The sequence below is a fragment of the Belonocnema kinseyi genome, chromosome 6 (genome assembly GCF_010883055.1).
Source record: "Belonocnema kinseyi isolate 2016_QV_RU_SX_M_011 chromosome 6, B_treatae_v1, whole genome shotgun sequence".
Classification (NCBI taxonomy): domain Eukaryota; kingdom Metazoa; phylum Arthropoda; class Insecta; order Hymenoptera; family Cynipidae; genus Belonocnema; species Belonocnema kinseyi.
The window spans coordinates 132,564,546-132,583,094 of NC_046662.1; the positions used below are offsets into that span (position 1 = coordinate 132,564,546).

Below are 18,549 nucleotides of genomic sequence, written 5' to 3' on the forward strand. Positions count from 1 at the left end.
GGGGGGGGGGGTCTTGATTTTTCTTCGCTTGGACCAAAGTTTGAGTAGAGAGGCAAGGGAGATGTGACTTGGAATTAAGCTCGGGGAGATCTCACTTCTGGGTCTCGCGGACCGTACTTTTATGGACTTCCCTTCACCGAAGCACCATTCACGACGTAGTTAGTCGGGCTAATGATGAAAAATCGGGTTCGCCCGAGAACAAGTTTAAAAAGTAAATAAATAAAAATTTGAATGTGTTCGTTGCTAAGGAGATTCTCTACAATATTCTATGACGGAGAACTTTATTAAAATATATAAGTTTTATACAATTTACAATTTTACAAAAGAAATCAGTAGTGAACTTTTTGTATAATAATAGGCTAGCATATTTTTAGTGAGACTCTGACAAACAGAATTACAACTAATCTTTTAAAGGACAAAATGAGTAGTGAATGTTGAAAATGGAATCAAAATTACAACTGATATCTAAAGCCAAAGAAAAGAGTTTAAGAGCCTGCACTAGCCTGTGCAAGGAAAATCCTAAAATACTTTGAAATTATCTAACATTGTACTAAAATAACACTTAATTTTCCTAATTTTATTAGATAGCAAATTATCAAAATGGATTAGAATATCATATAATTTCTAGCAATGAACAGAAATACATATTAAATTCAGCAAAATATTCTCATACGTAATCAAAACTAATTTTGGAAGAGAGCTAAGGCTGAACTTTAGAAAACATATTTTAGGTTAAAATTGTTTATTTAAAAATAGTCATGCAGAGCTTTATGTTTTTGCTTTCTCTTTAGGTAAAAAAGTTTCAATTATTATTTAATCATAAGGTTGTATTGTTATCTTTATAAATAATATTTTACTTAAATAAAACTTTTTATAAAAACATATCAGAGAGTCTGTAGTTTTTTTAGAGTGCTGCTCTGTAATTAAAGAAGTAATTATTTTGTATAATTGTACTTATCAATGCAGTATTAATTTGCTTTAAATAACAACATTTTTTTCTTTAACTTTTTTAAAGAATTTTCCGAATTACTACTATGGAACCAGGTTGGAAGTTAATGAGGCTGAGTTCTCAATTTTGAGATCTTCGGAGTCAAATTTAAAAAAAAGTATTTTCCAGACATGCATTTTTCATTGATAGTTTCTTATCGTCAGTTCAAGAAGCATATTCTGATTCTTCATCAAGGAGAAGTGTACATAAACAAATTTTAAGCATAACAAAATATTTAAGGTTTTATATTGAATGTAATTCAGATGAACAACGATAAAAAATTAACTTATAAATTATAACAGTAATATAATTGAATATTACGTACCAGTGATGTATTTACAATAGCACAGAACTTTAAAGAGTGAAAAGCAGCATTATTACCAGTTCCAAAAACACGTTACTTGAACAAAAAACGTTTTTTGAATCAACGAAATATACATTTTTCGGAGAGGTGATATTTATAAAATACTGAAAAACGTTTGACAGATTGGATAAAAGCGTCAAACAAAATCGTCGCCCTGAAAAAATTCAAATGGAGGGAAAGAAACTACGATGATCATTAATCACCTATATGGAAATTAAAAACAGTTCTTCAATTTATCACGGCAGTTTAGCATGCTCATGATTCTCCTTTTCCAAGTGGGCGCTTCACCCTCTGTGTATGATATTCAGAAATAAATGTAATGAAAATGATCGCCCTATTTTTTAAAACTGCATGAAACTCATAGTCGGATTTCATACTCGGATTGAAGTTGGGCACGTAGGGTTTCAATTTGGCATGTCAAGACCGTATCATTTCTAGTTTAGTATACCGTCGCCACATTTTGAGCCAAGATATTCCCGATGATAGCTGCAGAGCGTGTCATGCACACTCCGAGCTTCTAGGACACATATTATAGTTGTCAAACTCATGAGGGAACGACATGTATTCGCGCCCAAAATATACCTCGACTGCGCACGGATGACGCGAGGCAACATGTTTTTGTTTATCTGCATCGTTTCCAAATAAATAGACAGGAATAAGTGATCGGGTGAAATTGTATGTAAGTTGTGTGAGTTCAAGATATCGTTATAAATTCCATACATATTTCACACTCAAACTACACTTGAACATCAACGTTGAGGTTATGTTGACTCCCGTTAATCGCTGGTTATCTCGCTAACCAGCCAAAAATGGCAGGTTAAGTTAATCGACGTTTAGGCTTCGTTAATAATGGTTTAAAAATTGGTGGCACGCAATGTGCTGATTAACATAAGTTAATCATTTATTCAAATTTAATCATAGTTGGTGGAATCGACTCTAAAAGTGATTTATTACCATCTTTGTTACATTTAGGGCATTGGCCTTAATACCGCTCTGCTGAACGATCCTACGGAGATAGAGTCAATTGCCAAGAATGAAAAGTGCCTTATATACTGAAACTTCATCTGTCGCGATTTGGAACACCACCGTTAACTGCAAATCGGATAATTCACCTGAAAGCAGTTAACGATAGGCGTTTCAAGGGACTTATCTGAAATGCAGTTAACGGTGTTCTTCCAAATCACGGCAGTAATGTTCTCGACAATTGTTTATGTTGTGCACTCGAGGTCTGATACAATACTTCATGAATTCGAAAGACGAACCATGTTTGTTAACGAATTTTCGGCCCCAGGTAACAAAAACATCATAGCAAAGGAGAATGAAAAGAAAGTATGTTATAGAGATTTTATAAGGGAGTTACGACGTTCTTATCAACGGAACTCTTAGAGATTCCAGGCTTTAACTGGTTAATAGCCTGAAAATCATCCCTGAATGTCAACAAGCTGCTACAACACTTGCGGGCAAAATGCAGAATGCAATCGTGCTGGAGTCGCTCCGTGTCCTCAATTTGTAGAACAGTTTTGTCGGATCGCCGAACTGAGTCCGTCAGACTGTGGCCACCTATTTTACGGTCGTGACACGTGGTTATGGCCGAAATTTTACCGCATTCTCGCTGGGATAAAGAGCAGTTTTTCAGATTAGCACCCAATCCCGGCGAAATCCCGCAGTTATTTACATTGACGTAAATATTAACATTCGCTGCTTGTAGTGCGCGATTCAGGCCAAAAATGTCCTCGCTTTCGATTGGTCCGCCGTGCCTATTACACGTAGTTAAAGTTAAGGTGATTGTAGAGAAATAAGTATGACGCAGCGCATACCGAATGCGGTTAGTACAGTAGTAAATACACCTGGTTATATTAAGAATCGAAATTTAAATTTTCGATAAAATTATAAAAAACTCAACACATTGATATTCATTTTTCCCCGAAATGATTCCATGAGATCCATTACAAACAAAGAGGTTATGTTATCAAGAAACCGAGTTTTATAGTAGTATTTCATGATTTATATACGTATTTCATGATTATTTCATGGATTTTTCTTAGAAAATAGATCGTGCGGAACAGCGGAGTAAGCTTCGACAGTCAAGTCAGCGATCAGAGAATCGTGATCCCGGTGATCCCATTCAATCTAAAGACCGAAATGAGGTTAGCGAAACCGCGAGTCATGTGAGTTTATCACCTGGCAAAACTAAAAAGGCCCCTTTTACGGAAAGAGGACGTGAAGAAGGTTAGGCGCCATTTGAGGGAGGTCTACATAAGTCGAAGGGAAAAAGCAGTAAGTACACGAACTCCGATAGATTCATGCAACTGCAATCGTGGTTTCACCAGTCTATTTTCTGACGAACAGAAATTTCGTATTCTGCAGATATTCAACGATCTACAAGAGAAAATGTACAAGATGCTTATTTGTTTGGACTGATTTCTATACAGACAGTTGGAAGGAAAAAAGCTCAGTTATAGTATTCATATTAAGCTCCAAAAATACTTATGTTCCATTTCTTCTGGTAAAAATTTTAGAATATTATTTGTTTGTAATGGAATCAAAATGTTTGAAACAGAATTTTTGATTTGCTCACAAAAGGCGACCAGATAGAATGAAACGGGGAAGTTTAGACGAAAATAATGGGTGTCGGGTAAGTAAAGAAGAACTCATTAAATCCCCTAGAAGGGCAGTGTCATTTAAATACAAACTTATCGTTGAAGGCATTGAATATTGGGTCTGTCAAAAAGCTTTCGCTAGACTTCATGGAGTCAAGAAGAGTAGAATTTACTACATCAATAACCACAAAAAACACCACGACACCCCTCCGATAGATGAACGTGGGACGAATAAAGGCAGCAAGAAAACAAATAAGAAGCCTGATCAGTCACATTAAACAACATATTCGATCGTTCAGCTTTATTTAGAAAAATATGAGGCTGATGTTTTTCAGAAAATGAAAGATGGTATTGCAGACAAACCTGTGACTTTCTATGAATAATATTTGTATATTTTCAATACGAAATTTCATCTATCGTTTCAAAAACCTAGAACCGACAATTGTTCTAAGTGTGACAAACTTAAAAATAAACTATCTTCGTGTGAAGATTCGGAGGAAAAGCTGCGCCTAGAGGCAGAACATGCTGCTCAATTAAAAGATGCTGATACATTTTATGAGGATTTGAAAAAATACTCTAAACTAGCTAGAGATGACCCGACGGTGAAAACGATCTGTTTTGATTATGAACCAAATTTGCCTATTCTACAGCTAACGGTCGGAGACATGTATTAAAGTAGGAAAAATTGGGCTCACAACTTCTGCGTTTATTAGAGAAAGGAAAGAAATGAAGCCAGGAGCTTATAGCGAGTATAAGATGTGGGAGCACAGAGGGTTTTAATAGGTTAGGGCTTTCTAGGGAGAAGAGGATGTGTGAATTGTGCGCGAAGGGCAATGCGAGAGGCGGAAATTCATGGGATAAGCATGGAGGTGTTAACGCATGAAAGAAGGGGGAAAGGAAGAGTAGCATGGGCGAAGGGGGTGTTTGGTAAGCAGGAGAAGAAGAGAAGGAAGGAGGAAGAGGAATGAAAAAGGGAAGATTGTAAATAGGAGAAGAAGTATATATAAGGAAAATGTAAATATTATAAATACTAGGTAAGTGTTGAATATTAGTACTTTCTCAAAACGATACAAAAAGCGATTTATGATACCATTCATTCGCTTTCCCATCATGGAAGAAGCATCAAAGAAATCGATTGGTCAATGATACGTCTGGCCATCAATGAACAAATACTGTTTTAAGTGGATAGAAAAACGTATTTATTCTCAGATGAGCAGAGTCAATCGCTACACAACGCCATCTATGGACACTCTTATACTTACAATTCAACACTTCGAACACACCCACATAGATCTGGTCATTCTGACACTTTAGTGAGAGATTAAAAACTGCCTAACAATCGTGGATTTGTACAATCGATTTTACGAGGCTATTACAATCACAAATTGCTACGCAGCTACTGCAGCACGAGCTCTTCTCTATCACTGGATAGCAAGGCTTGAGGCTCCTTTTCGCATTACTTCGGACCTCATAAGATAATTCGATTCTGATATTTTTCGAAAGCTACATGAGCTTCGGAACTAAGTAGCTTAAAAAATCGCCCTACTATCAACAAGAAAACGGTCTCGTCGAAAGACTGTACCAAAAACTCAAGGTATTACATCGTTGCTACGGTTCGTGAGTTAAAACTCTCCAAACTGTATTTTCCCGCATATAATCTGCATGGGAGCAAGACATCGAAACGGCACAAGCAGAACTTATCTATGGTGATCTAGCTCGTGTTCCCGGCAAATTCCGTTCACCTTTTTCCCACACCATTAGAAGGGCATTGCAAGGCACCACAAGTACTTCACTGTATTAGCCGAAGGCAAACCCCAAAAATCCGTAGATCGCCTCAAAACTGCTTTCATCATGCAGGAGAAAACTATTAAGCCCCTCCCCCATCCCAGAAAGAATATATTTTACTGGTACCAAATCTATAATTGAAAATAGCATCACATCATATTATTTAGGCCATTTTTATTAACGTTTTTATCGTAACTATCGTCACTAGAGACTAAACATCCTTTATACATATTAAAAACATGTTTAAAAAATTATAAAACTAATCTCTCACCTTGAACGTGAATTTGGGATTGACTATGAACTGTCTGATGACCCACTTGTTGATATACTGGTCTTTGAACTATTTGGCAAGCACTTGCAGTATGTTGAACTTTGTTTATATTGACATCGTCGTCTGTTCCTTTAAAATTGACGGCGAACTTAGTGTTGTAGGGTAAAGTCTGGTATTTAGGATCGGTTTTCTTTATGTTAAAATCATCATTAGGAATATGTGAGTACGGTTCGATTGCTGCTATATTACCAGCTGGTCGAGATTTACCGCTATTTGTAAAGTCAACCTTAGTGTCAAGGAAAGTTTGATTGGTTGACGATCTATTAGAAAATTTTAAATGTTGACTCAATCGTTGATTTAAGACTCTTTTACGGTGCAACCTTCCTTGTAGCTGAGCTATCCTGGCATCGATGGATGCCATTTCTGCCTGTTTTTGGGCTAGAGCCAATCTCTGTTGCGAGACCATCTTGTTCTGCTGTTCATTCATCTTATTGCGAAACTGAAATAAACGGTTTATAGTTTTTTTTTAATAACTGAAATAATTCGCCCATTAAAAAGAAAAAACACTTAGTTTAAATTTGTTTAATCAAAACATTTCCAAATGCAGATTTATTCGAATTTCCGTCCAATTGGTTTTTGATAGTTTTAATCGGTCCCATAATTTTTTCATTTAAATCTGTCTTTACCAATTGATGACAATCTCATCAAATTATTTTCCAAATTTTTTAATCGGAACGAAATTTACCAACTGAGTTCCCCGCGACACATTTCACACAAAATAAAAAAACGTTGTATTACGTCCTTTGAATTGAATGCAATTTTCGGTATTTACCATAATAAAAGATTTATGAACCAAAAATTTTTAATCGCTCCCAGTCGGTGGCTATTGCAAATCACCAATTAAAAAACCCGACTCACCAGAGTTCAAAACTGATTTAAAGGCATCCAACCCCTTTTTTCCCAGACGAAGACTATTTTTATTATAAATTTGATCATTGAATGTGCGTATAAAAATTGTGTAATATGGGGTCACTTGAATTATAATATTATAATAAATTATTATTAGTACACTGGAACCGCGTTAACATCTACTGATGCAGAATGTAAACATTCACGTATATCCTCCCGGGAGGGGATCCCACCCCTGGTCCTCAGCGAAGGGGACACTTCCACGCTGCACGCTGATTGGCTTGCTTGTCACGTGGTACTGCGAGGTGGTGGATTCAAAGCGGTATAAAAGAGAGCTAAAGCAGGGATATAAAAGGCAGAGGATATAAGTCAGAGCGGATATAAACGCGATTCCAGTGTATTCGGGTTGCTGTTATGTTACTGAGTAAACCAACAATATCCCAACTACAACAAAAAAATGATCTGAGATTAATGAGTTACCAATAGCTCCCTACGTAGTTTCTCCAATTCAGCACTAGCAGAAGTCGAAAAAATCCCACCTGCATTATTACTAACAATATTATTTTGTCCACGAAGATCTTCCAGTTGACGAGTCAATTCATCGACCTTGGCAACAGCTACTGAGAGTTCCTTTTCTTTTTCATTAAACAAAGCTCTTATACAGTCCAAATCTGACGCTATAACAAATATAATTGCATGAGCACTATAATAATCTTTGCTGAAACGATATGAAAATTTAAAAAAAAAAAAAAAAAAGTCAGGCCGGCGGAATAAAGGTTTTCAGGTGTCAGTTATGTTGTGATTAGAGGAAGGGGCGTGACGAAATGGTACGGGAAGGAAGGACATTGGTAGATTTCACAATCCTACGTGAGAAGTATTATTACTTCTACAGCCTTAGAAATCATCTTGAAACTTTAAAGTACGATTTGACTAAAAATATTAAAAGTGGCTTTATTTAAAAAAATATATACAATTTGCGCCAATTTCCTATAGATTTTCTTTTTCCAAAACTTGAACTTTTTTAAGAAATGATTTGTCTCGTAGCTGCTTTTGTCTCGTTAATTTCCTGGTTCCGTCTCGTTTTCCCTGGGCTATTCCTCGGCAGCTCATGGAAGCGTTTTTTTTGTCACTCTGATGCGATAATGCAAATTAGCGTTCTACATTTTCAAGTAATTCGGAGTTTAAAGAATTTTTTTTATTTTTCAATGTAGAATTGCAAAATCTGTGTAGCTAATAATTTCTACGGCTGGTAAATAAAATATATTTGTCGAGATATGTAAAAAAAAATAATTTGCGTACCTACTTGAATCACTTTTACTACTATATATATTTTAAATTGTATGAAATTTGAATGCATAATAAGTTCTTTTGTCTATTCAAACATTTTTATAATTCGGAAAGGCCTTAGAACTAATACTTTTGTTTCGTGTCCCCTATAACGTGTAAATCTTACGGTTGGGCTTAGTCGGAATAAAATTTAAAACAAATTTATTCACAGAGTTTTTAAAAAAATCGTCAATGTTATTTTTAATTATTAATCTGCATAACGTGCCCAATTTTTAAAGTTTTGCATATTTTTTATTTAACTTTATATCGGAAAAACTGATTTTTTATAGAGCTCTCAAATTGAAAAAATACAGAAGGTCTAAAAGATTTTAAGAAATTCACAAAGATTTGATACAATTTAAAGGAATGATTAAACATTTCGAAGATTTTTATGTTTTCTAACTAAGGAAATACCCTCTGTACGTAGCAAGTTAGTTGAGAGAATGCTTCGATTTGTTATTGACTCACAGTCACAGTCATAGGTTTGGCAACGTCGCGTGTGAGCACGCGTGTTATTCGAAATTCGCGCATAAACTAGAGCACGTGGAACGGATGCGACGTGGCCATAATTTCAGTTCGCTGACGTCAGTCATACATTGACAGTATAAATCATTTTTTTTATATTCTTATAGGCTTTGAATAATACTTTTTCAAGCAGATATGCATTTCGGATATCATTCTATATTTGTCAAAATTATTTCAGATTTTTCTCATTTTCCAATCTTTTTATAAACCTACGTCAACGTCTTTGGTAATCTTGAGATTTCTATCATCATTTATATCGATGCCTTTGATGGGCGTAGAGTTCAAAACTTCTTTCTTCACGATGCGAGTCATTGCACTGTGTACGATCTGATACAAAGCTGTGTAAATAAATGGAGCCAATGACTTATCGTTTTGAAATTTATCAAGAAATTGTTTGATTTCTCGTGCAAACATTTCAAAGAATGCCAGTTTTGCAGGGAGGAGATCATCTTTCACCAATTTTTGCACAATCTTGAAGCTTATTACTGTTATGTCCATTTGCTGTGATTGGAAGTATTTATTCAGAGATTCGTCAAACCCAACCACGTAAAAGTCACAGTTTTTAAGCTTCTCATTTAGTTCAGATCTAAAATAAGGACCTAAGCCAAATTTTACGCCGTAAGGAATCTTATTTTTCTTCAGTTGCATATTTTCCGCAATTTTACTATCAGGGAAAATTGCTTTCATCAGAATGCAGTCACTTACGGTATCGCGAAGGGATACGCCTATGTAAACTCGCAATTTTACGACTGATAACCCGAAAATGGGACAGTCCAGAATTCTAAAATAGTTCTCACGAGATGTTTGACATCAAAGGAAAGTTTTAAACAAATTAGAAAAAAAAGTCAAACACTGTAAACGCAAGAAGTACTGCAACAGAATTTAATGTCTCTAGTTTTAAAATACTTCTATATCATGCAAGACATTTTCGAAATCATTTTACAATTTTCCGCGAGAAACGTGTTTCTTGAAATACAAAAATATGAAGTACACAATTCTTTAAATGGATATTGTAAGATTGTTTCGCATAGATGAAATCGATATTAATTCGAAAAATTGGAAAGAACTTTTTTAAAATAGTTTTTGGCGGAATTTGAGGTTCAACTCTTTACATGAAATTATACGACTTTTTTAAGTAATTACTTTTTTTGCAATGAAGCAATAACAAACAACGAGTATCCATTATTGAATTGCAAGAGAAATAAGGTATTAAAAAGTGACAACGAAAATATCTTTTTTTTTTGGTGATGCGGCCAATACAATATTTTAAATGTCAATCTTGGGAATGAAATTCATACAAACATCATTTACCTCTATGCTACATTTGATTGATAAAAACAACAAAATCACGCTCAACAGTTTTGGCACGTAATGTCAATTTGTGGAAGGTAATACATTCTTGGTTTTCACAATCGTTTCAATCGTACACACTCGAGAGTTATGATATTATTACACTCTTGTATCATGGACTGAACCACGTCGACTTTGTTCGACTAAGATTAGGTTAGGGATGAATCGAAGTAGTCAGGATTGTAAACACAGAGATGGCGCCTAAGTGAAGTGATTGATTTGCCCGCGTTTCCATTTAAATGTCAAATTTCCTACAAAATTCCTGTACATTTCTGGGAATTCCGGTACATTTCCCGGACACGGACATTCCCGTACAATTCCGGTTTTTCCCGGATTTTCCGTACAGTAGACACCCTGTTGAAGGATACCAAAAATTCACCCCTAATAAATAACAATTTTTCAAAATTAGGAAAATCGACCAAAACAGCCAGAATTTAATACAAACTTAACTATTTAACGTCCTGAAAAATTCCCCTTTTCGTTCTCCCGAATAATGGTAGTGGCAAAACTTCTCGGTCGGATATCGAAAAACCACCCCTAATTAATAAGTTCCAAAAACTCAAGAAAACGTACAATTCAATTTGAAGTTAATAGATACCGGATTATTAAATAGCCTAGAAAATTCATAGAAAGCATACCCCTAATGATGGCAATGGCAGAACATCTCGGTTGGATACCAAAAATCCAACCTTTATAATAGCAATTTTTCAAAATTAGGAAAATCGACCAAAACAGTCAGAATTTAATACAAACTTAACTATTTAACGTCCTGAAAAATTCCCCTTTTCATTTTCCCGAATAATGGTAGTAGCAAACTTTTTTGTCCGGATATCGAAAACCCACCACTAATTAATAAGTTTCAAAAGCTCAAGAAAGTGTCTAATTTAGTTCCAAATACACTTACGATTATTTTATAGACTAAAAAATTCATTAAGTGCATCCCCCTAATGATGGCAGTGGCCGAATAATTCTGGTGGAGAAACTTCTGGGTATGATATCGAAAACCCACCTCTAAATAATAAGTTCAAAAAGATGAAGAAAATGTTCAATTCAGTTCGAAGTCGTACACCAAAAATCCACGCCTATTGAAATGCGATTTTTCAACAATTGGAAAATCGATCAAAACAGCCAGAAGTTAATATAAACTTAGGTATTTAACGTCCCAAAAAATCCCCTTGGTTGTACCCCCGAATAATGCTGGTGACAAAACTTCTCGGTCGGGTATCGAAAATCCACCTCGAATTAATAAGTTCTAAAAACCCAGAAATTTCCTATTCAGTTCGAAGGTAATACATATAAGATTATTTTATAGCCTACAAAATAGTAGCAGTAGTAATGCTTTCTTTCGTCTTGAAACGAAACGGGTAGATGTCGGCTTTGCGGAACTCATGGATAGGAGGTTTTCAGGGCATTAAAAATGTACCTAACACTGCGAAACTCAAAAGAACCTTGAAGGGGGGGGGGGCTTAAGCTTAACTACTCTGATGACCCAGGTCTTAAGCCAAATGAAGATGACTAGACAGCTGCCAGGCGGATGATACATTTAAGAATTAGGTGGGTCGTTCGGCGCGTCGAACACTTTAAGACCTTTGGGGACAATGTCATTTTCCCAGCGAATATTCAAAAAGGCTCCAACGTTTTTAATGGGAGCATTATGAACATTTTTAGGGTATGAATGGCTATGAGATATACGCCTTTGGAATCGAAGAAATTTAAAGCGATATTTATACGGAAGCCACGAAGAAACTCCTAATACGAGGACAAATAATTCAGAACAAGTAGCCTACGTTCTTTTATGTTAAAAAAACTAAAATGTGAGTTGATTTTAATATGAAGGCAATCTTATCGGATAAACTCCTTCATAGTAATCAGTTTGAGTCGCACGATAGAAAATCTACCGTTTACGTACATCATGCATTTACGCCCCCCCCCCCCCCCCCCCCCCCCCCCCCCCCCACGCACACAGTCAGAAAGTGGGGCGAGCAGGAGATATAACGATAGCAGCGTTCCTATACATAGAGGGTGCTTTTAGTAATAACCCCAAGAATGAAGAAAATTGATCAAATAAAACCTATCTATATTCAATTCTGTGGACGAACATAGTGAACATTATGAAAATTCAATCTTTCTACCTTAAACGAACTTTTGTGCGGTTAACAGCTCCCATATTAAAAGCGAAAATATGAATGTGAAAAAACATGTAATACTCAGAAATAATCAAATTTTAAAAAATCTAAACTTGTGCTGACTTGTGCTTGGCAGATGCAATCTTTTTATACTGAACCAAATTCTGTGAATTAGAATCTGTATGGTTTCCTAAAATCATTATGTCCAGATACCCAGAAAAAGGTCACTTTCTGTAAGATTTTTTGGTCGGTTTCCAACATGGACCTATAAATTAACAGGACGGTGCACAAAGTCCCATCTTCGGCGAGTAGGTTGACTTGGTACATCAGAAAGGGTGAAATTATCCCCACTCGATCAGGGGCGCCAGAGACGACGACTCGGAATGGCTAATAGCCAAACGACACTACACTTTTAAACGTCTAAACTAAAATCTGGCATTGGCCCAAAAGACCTAACACTCGGTGCCAACCGAGACACTAGGGAGAGCATGCGTGGTGTGCGTCATGCCTCTCACGCGTTGCCAGAGCTCGCAGGTTTGTGCTCCGTCCCGTTAATTTATAGGTTCATGGTTTTCAGCCCATCAAAAATAAGGATAAAACCAACGCCAGAATGAAGCTTGAGTCTCCCCCTGATTATTTCACCAGGGTTACCAACTTTCATCTTGCTCGAAATACGGGGCAACTCTCTTTGAATTTTGGAACATGGCCTCTAGTGGTAAGCATGGAACTGTTTCCCCTGCACGTCAAATCAAGTCAAGTCAAGACTTGACTTTTAAAACGCATTTTTATAAAATCTATTGTGGAGGAAAGAAAAATAACAAAATTTGTTCTCCAAAACGGCTACGTCGATTTCAATGAAAAAAATATATGTTGCATAGTCTGAGGGCAATTCTCAAGGAGAAAAAATAAGGGGAATCAAGCCGAAAATTATGGGTAAAAAAATGTTAAAATTTAAAAAAATCGGGTTACGTTAGAGAAATATATTCCAAAATCTATTTTTTTAAATCTTAGGGCTGTTTATTCGATGATATATCCTGGCAACATTTTTTGTAGTGGCATTTTTTCAAAATAATTGTTCGAAAATTAAAAGAAAAATTAACTAGTTTTTTGGCCAGTTCATTTTGTTCTCCTTTTGGTAAAGTGTGTCATCACAATTGCTTAAATGTAGTCATTAAAATGAATGTTGCTCAAGTTTTTGGAAATTTCAAGAAAAAATAATTTCGCATGATCTTTTGCTTGGAAATTTGTATTATTCTTCCTGTAGAATTCTTCCATTAAATTTGGTCAAATGCCGATAAATAAGGGAAAAAAATATTTTAAACATGAAAACCTTATTTTAGATAATTATTTACATCGCAAAAATTATTCTAGATTAAACTAATGATCCCGAAAGGCAACAAATGAGACTTTATATAAAAGAATCTAGATCTACATTTATATATAAGAATATCTACATGAGTATTTTAAGTGAACGCCTATCTACTATAGCAGTGGTCGGCAAACTACAGCCTCGCGGTAGCCCTAGTTGCCGTGGCGGGTCGACTCAAAATCTCGTGGCAGTACCTGATTTCACCAAGAAGGTCTAGCCCACCACGGTCGCTTCCTTTATTAGGCGGTTCGAGTAACGGGGATTACAATTCAAAACAAAAAAATTCTCGATTTCAAAATTAGCTCCCTGCAACTTCGAAATTCAAGAGCTGTGAATTTTCGCGATCGAAACGTATCTAAAACCCGTCTTAAAATACTAAAAATCAATTAACTTTAATACTTTTAGTTTAAAATAAAGTTTTCATTATATTTCATCAAATAATTTATTTTTAGCTTCCCAAATACAATTTTAGATATATGTAATCACAAAAAATTCACAGATTTCGAATTTCAGATTTTTAAATCGCTAATATAAAAATATAAAACAAAATTGATTTGTAACTTTTTATTCACATTGAGTATTCCATTTAACAATGAACCCCCGCCGAGGAAAGCTAAACCATCTCATGAAAAAAGTAACGTTGGCGAAGGCAGGCGAATAAAATTTCTTACTTCAAACCTTCCCTTACCTGAAAAGTGAGCAAAAAGTTTCCCGACCACTGTACTACAGGATGATCTCCTTCTACACGGTTTAGATAATATAATCACATATCATTGCCCGAGTCAGAGCCGATATGCTCTGATTCCTTTTCGCTGCTGCATTCATATAAGATTATATCTTCAATTATAAAAGATATACCAAAGTGGCTCATTTTTATCCTTCAAAATCCAACTACAATCATTGTAATTGTATATGATACAGACCGGCTCAATGAATTCCAGCAGGTTTGAATTAAACTAGAATAAAATGTCCGCACACTTACTTTTTTTAATATGTATATATTGGAGGTGAATTTCTTTAGGATTTTCATTCTATTAATACTATCGATTTCTAATGAATTTGTTATTTTCTAGTCCATTCTCCTACAAATTATTATAAATTTTTATTTTCGTATTTAAAAACATATTCTTAGGTAAGCAACTCTTGTTTTTAAACATTCCAGTTGTTTCCAGTCTCTGTTGTTAAATTCTTACATCACATTTTTAAAACATCAAAGTATGATAAAATTTATTACCCTTCTTATGCAAATAAATGTCTAAAGTTTCAAACAAATGCAATCATAACTTCTATTGCAGAATTGCAGTTGAAAAAAGTGATTTCATTTTACATGTTAATCTCCATAAGAGAGAAAAGTGAAATGCGTAGTCCTATTAATTAATTTTTTTCAAAACAAAAAAACACAGACGTTCTGTTTTCATGCAGCCTACAATATTTTTTAGCCTGATTTGAAAGGTTCGAAAATGTCTCTTTTTGGATAACCCTAATGTTCATGGATTGGCAGGGTTACACAATAGGAAATTTATAAAAGACATAGAATTAAAAAGAGGAATTAAAAAAAAACAGGCAAATGATGCTCATTCAGAAATATATAAAAAAAAAGTGTCGTGAATGAACAATGTTAACCTGAGATAGAAAAGATCGAATTCAGGAAGATGGGTACGAAATTATGGGTGCAAAAAGAAAAGCATGAATATTTTAAAGGAATCTGTATTATCATCAGAGGTGGTTACTATCAATCAGTGTAGATATCATTTTACAATCTGTGAAAATAGAAATCAAAACTAGATGGAAAATGCATCAGACTGGAAATCGGAAGCTTTGTAGTTCGATTCCCAGTAAAGCGAAGTAAGATCTTTTTTCAAAAAAATATAATTTTAAGGTATAAATATTGACGAAGGATATGCTGCAGGCTGGAAAAAATGAAAAAGTTTAGAAGCGTGACGAATGGCGGGACGAGTCATTCTGCGCGTGATGTCACGGAGGGTTTTCTTGTTTTTAATTAACAGCCTGAGAAGTATTAAGTCCATATATATCCTAGCTGTTTTATATGTTCTTTGAGAAGAATAAAAAAGTGTTAATAATCAGGTTTATATTTTTGATTATGTTCATGTAAGGTTTGATTCTGATATTTAAGATAATTCCGAAAAGTATTTTATAATTATTTTTAAAAATGTGAGGGGGGGGGGGTCGAAAGAACGTGACGTAATGTTATAGGTGGGGTCTCGTTAATTCGTGACTGAGGGAGATATAAATATAGATTATCTCGAGATATCCTCTTGCTATGAGGGATTATATTAACAAACATAAAAAGATTGACATGGACAAACGAAGAGTATTTCTGCGTCGAAAAAGAAGAGATACGAGTAATTCGAATACGAATAATTTACGAAATTCGATACGAATAATCAGATATCGATCTGAAATATTGGAAAATTAAATTAAAACTAGATTTATAATGAAATTTCTAATTGAATTTATTATTAAAAAATGCCCACATTGAATATTTCATTAAGTCCCTGAAAACCAGTCTGGCTTTGTATTCATTTCTGATCATAATAATTTGTGAAAATTTATAATTATGAAAAGCAAGTACAAAACAGCGCGCGGATCACAGTTGCTAGTTTATTATAAAATCGTGCATATATACAGTACACTCCCGGTATCTTTTCGACTGACAGGGATGTAGGGGACAATAATTCCAAAAATTGGGCACTTAAGAAGTACCCCTACTCTACGTTGTCGCCTAAGCAGGAGACATGATCATTTGTGCGTTGAAATACGCGTAGCAGAAAGCGGGAACATATGGAGCCGGAAGCTACCGGAAGTGTAATGTAATTATATGAAATGTCATACTTAATGTGGCATTGCTGACTCGTGACTGATCAGTTTGTGACCTTAGTAATCGCAAACGATTTAGCTTGGTTTGCTGCTGGTCAAGACGGTGCCTAAGCCTTGCCAGTCTATCCTGCTGTGCTGGTTCCTGCAATATTAAATACAACAATTTAAATTGAGAAAAATGTTCAGATGTATAGGTTTCGGGCTTGAGTGGTTCTTATAAAGAGTATGTTAGAACATAGTATATAAAGAGTATGTTAGAACATAGTATATGTTACTTTTCTGTGAATTTCTTTGAACAGCTCTAAAAAGTTTTCCCCCAATTATTAACAATCATGAGTATAAGGAAAAAGATAAATTAAACTTCCTCTTCAAATGCAATTTTTTTGCATAATAGTGAAACTTTACACCTGATTTAATATTGAATGGTTAATATGCATACAAAGTTAGGCGTAAAATTTTCAATATCGGATTTATTTACGCAAAACATCAGGAAATACGGAATACACATTTATGCGAAAAGACTTTTTTGAGTCTGCTTCATTAAGACTTTATTGAAAAAATTCATTTATTTTCCTGAATTGATCACTTTCTAAAAATAGTAGTTCCAAGCAATGAAAATATGATAATATAATTAATTAATTATTTAAATTTTATTAGAAATAAATTTATAGACTAACAAAAATAAAACAAAAAAAGTAATTATAGTAATTATTGTCATTCAAAGTTGGCAGAGAGGCTCTTTCTAAACTGAAAGTGAGAAATATATTTTCAATTTTCTCGAGACTGAACGAAATTGAAAGAGCAAACTTTTTTTAAGTCGATACGGATATGAAACCTTACCTCGAAATTAGACTGCTTTTCGTAAGCAAGCTTTTTTACTTCTATTGAGCACGAAAATATGCCAAAAAGATTTTTATTTTATAATGGTCCTGCTGAATTCACAAAACGTTTTTAGTCTCCTGAAAACTGTGAAAAATGGGGCTTGGCGCCCTATGAATTTTCACCCTTCACTTTGTTATTTAATATTTTTGTGAAATTATTTTTGATGTAATGAGTGCAACACTCAGACCTACGAGAAGAAATGCAGAGGGGATGGGTTAGCCTTTTTCGGCAACATTCACTGGCGCAAAGAACTTTCTACTCGTAAATAAAAAACACCAGGGATGACTCTTAGAAATATGGCGTCTAAAATTTATTGATAAAGTTATTTAGAGGTAATCAATGGTAAATTTACAGATCAATAACTAGTCGAAACCACGCTGGGGAAAAAATTAGTGAAGAAGGCGGGGAGCTAACTGCACGCCATTTTGTTATCTATCCATTACATTAATACACTTATTAACTAGTCTTCTTTTGAAAAATATCTGTAGAATATTTTTTCTGAAGTCTATGCAGAAGTTATATTAACAGCTATTAAAAATTTGAGACAATTAAGGAACTTTCTACATCACGTCTAAGTCATGGCTTGTAAAAAAACTAAAGCGATTCGCGTGGAATAACTATCGGTCGAATTGGGCAGCTATCGAGCCAACCGCGACGAAGTAGTGGTCTAGATTTTAGGCTAGAGAATCGGACGTCAAGCGTTCGCGCCCTCGCACTTTTTTTCTAAATAATTTAACCGCGAATAAGCATAATTATTATGACTATTATAAAAATAATAGTTTTTTTAAATATAATTTTTAAACTAGAAAAATTATTATTTCTTACACAAAAGTTTTGAGCAATAATTTGATGATTGCAGTACGTAATAAATTATTTTTAATCAATAAAAATTATTATTTTGCAATATCGCTACATTTTTAGCAGCGAAAAATTAAACTAAAAAAATTATAGGTTTAAAAATAAATTACAAATATTTACATAAAATATAAACCCTTACGGCACACATTATGAATAAAAAATAAAAATAAACTGAAAATGCCTAAAAATATAAAAACGGGAGTTAGGTTACAAATATTGATATTTAAAATGAAGAATACGATATTGGGCATCAAAATATTAGTTTATTGTTGCAAATATGTATAACAGTTAACAATTAACAGTTTTGAATAAAAAACGTAAATAACATAATTAATTATTGGTAATAATAATAATAACA

The 18,549-nt window shown here is 34.5% G+C and overlaps 1 protein-coding gene across 2 annotated transcripts in view; it reads right to left on the reverse strand.

The window, feature by feature from the left end:
* LOC117174167 (putative uncharacterized protein DDB_G0271606) overlaps positions 1-18,549 on the reverse strand; it is a 255,406-nt gene that overhangs the window by 145,346 nt on the left and 91,511 nt on the right. Inside the window, exons 4-6 of one of the 2 annotated variants that reach the window (XM_033362994.1) lie at positions 16,467-16,593; positions 7,398-7,594; positions 6,009-6,507 (exon numbers count right to left, since the gene is read on the reverse strand). In XM_033362994.1, coding sequence (XP_033218885.1) covers positions 6,009-6,507; positions 7,398-7,594; positions 16,467-16,593 — 823 coding nt within the window. The remainder of the gene's footprint in view (positions 1-6,008; positions 6,508-7,397; positions 7,595-16,466; positions 16,594-18,549) is intronic. The other variant, XM_033362995.1, reaches the window with a different exon arrangement.